At 49.8% G+C, this 520-nt stretch overlaps 1 protein-coding gene across 1 annotated transcript in view; it reads right to left on the reverse strand.

Annotated features, from left to right (window-relative positions):
• LOC108803776 (alanine--tRNA ligase, mitochondrial-like) overlaps positions 1 to 520 on the reverse strand; it is a gene marked incomplete at its 3' end in the record, with an annotated part of 19,723 nt that overhangs the window by 12,622 nt on the left and 6,581 nt on the right. The window contains exon 5 of the mRNA XM_018575582.1: positions 208 to 335. Coding sequence (XP_018431084.1) covers positions 208 to 335 — 128 coding nt within the window. The remainder of the gene's footprint in view (positions 1 to 207; positions 336 to 520) is intronic.

Here is a 520-nt window from a genome sequence, read left to right on the forward strand (position 1 = left end):
CTGTCCAACCACCATGACATTATACCTGGATTGCCAGGCCGAGAGACTCCTGCTCGGTCACCCCCATTCCTGCGCACAACCCCCCATACAATCCCTGTGCACCAGCCTGAGGAGCTTTATTATTTATCTATAATAAAAGGAATTCATAAACTTTATATACCAGATATACATTGTATATACAATGACAATCCCTACATGACCTCTGACCTTCTCCTCCTCCTCAGCGAGCTCCTTCAGGGCGGCCTTGTCCAGGGAAGAGCCCCTCTCCTCCAATATCAAGCCAACGAGATCCAGAGGAAAGCCCAGATTGCGGAATAGAGACCACGCCACGTCCACTGCAGGCACAGAGCAGAGAAAGGGGAATCAGAAAGAGGTCCTCTGTCAGATGGGGGTGACACTAATGGGATATACCCCCCGTGCACCCAGATGTGGATAACATGAGAGGAATTTATAGGGGGGGTCAGTGCTGGGTGTATGGATAATGGGAAGCAGGAGATCAGCACTAGGTATTTGGATAGAA

The sequence above is a fragment of the Nanorana parkeri genome, unplaced genomic scaffold, assembly GCF_000935625.1.
Source record: "Nanorana parkeri isolate BGI_ZX_2015 unplaced genomic scaffold, ASM93562v1 scaffold4194, whole genome shotgun sequence".
NCBI lineage: Eukaryota > Metazoa > Chordata > Amphibia > Anura > Dicroglossidae > Nanorana > Nanorana parkeri.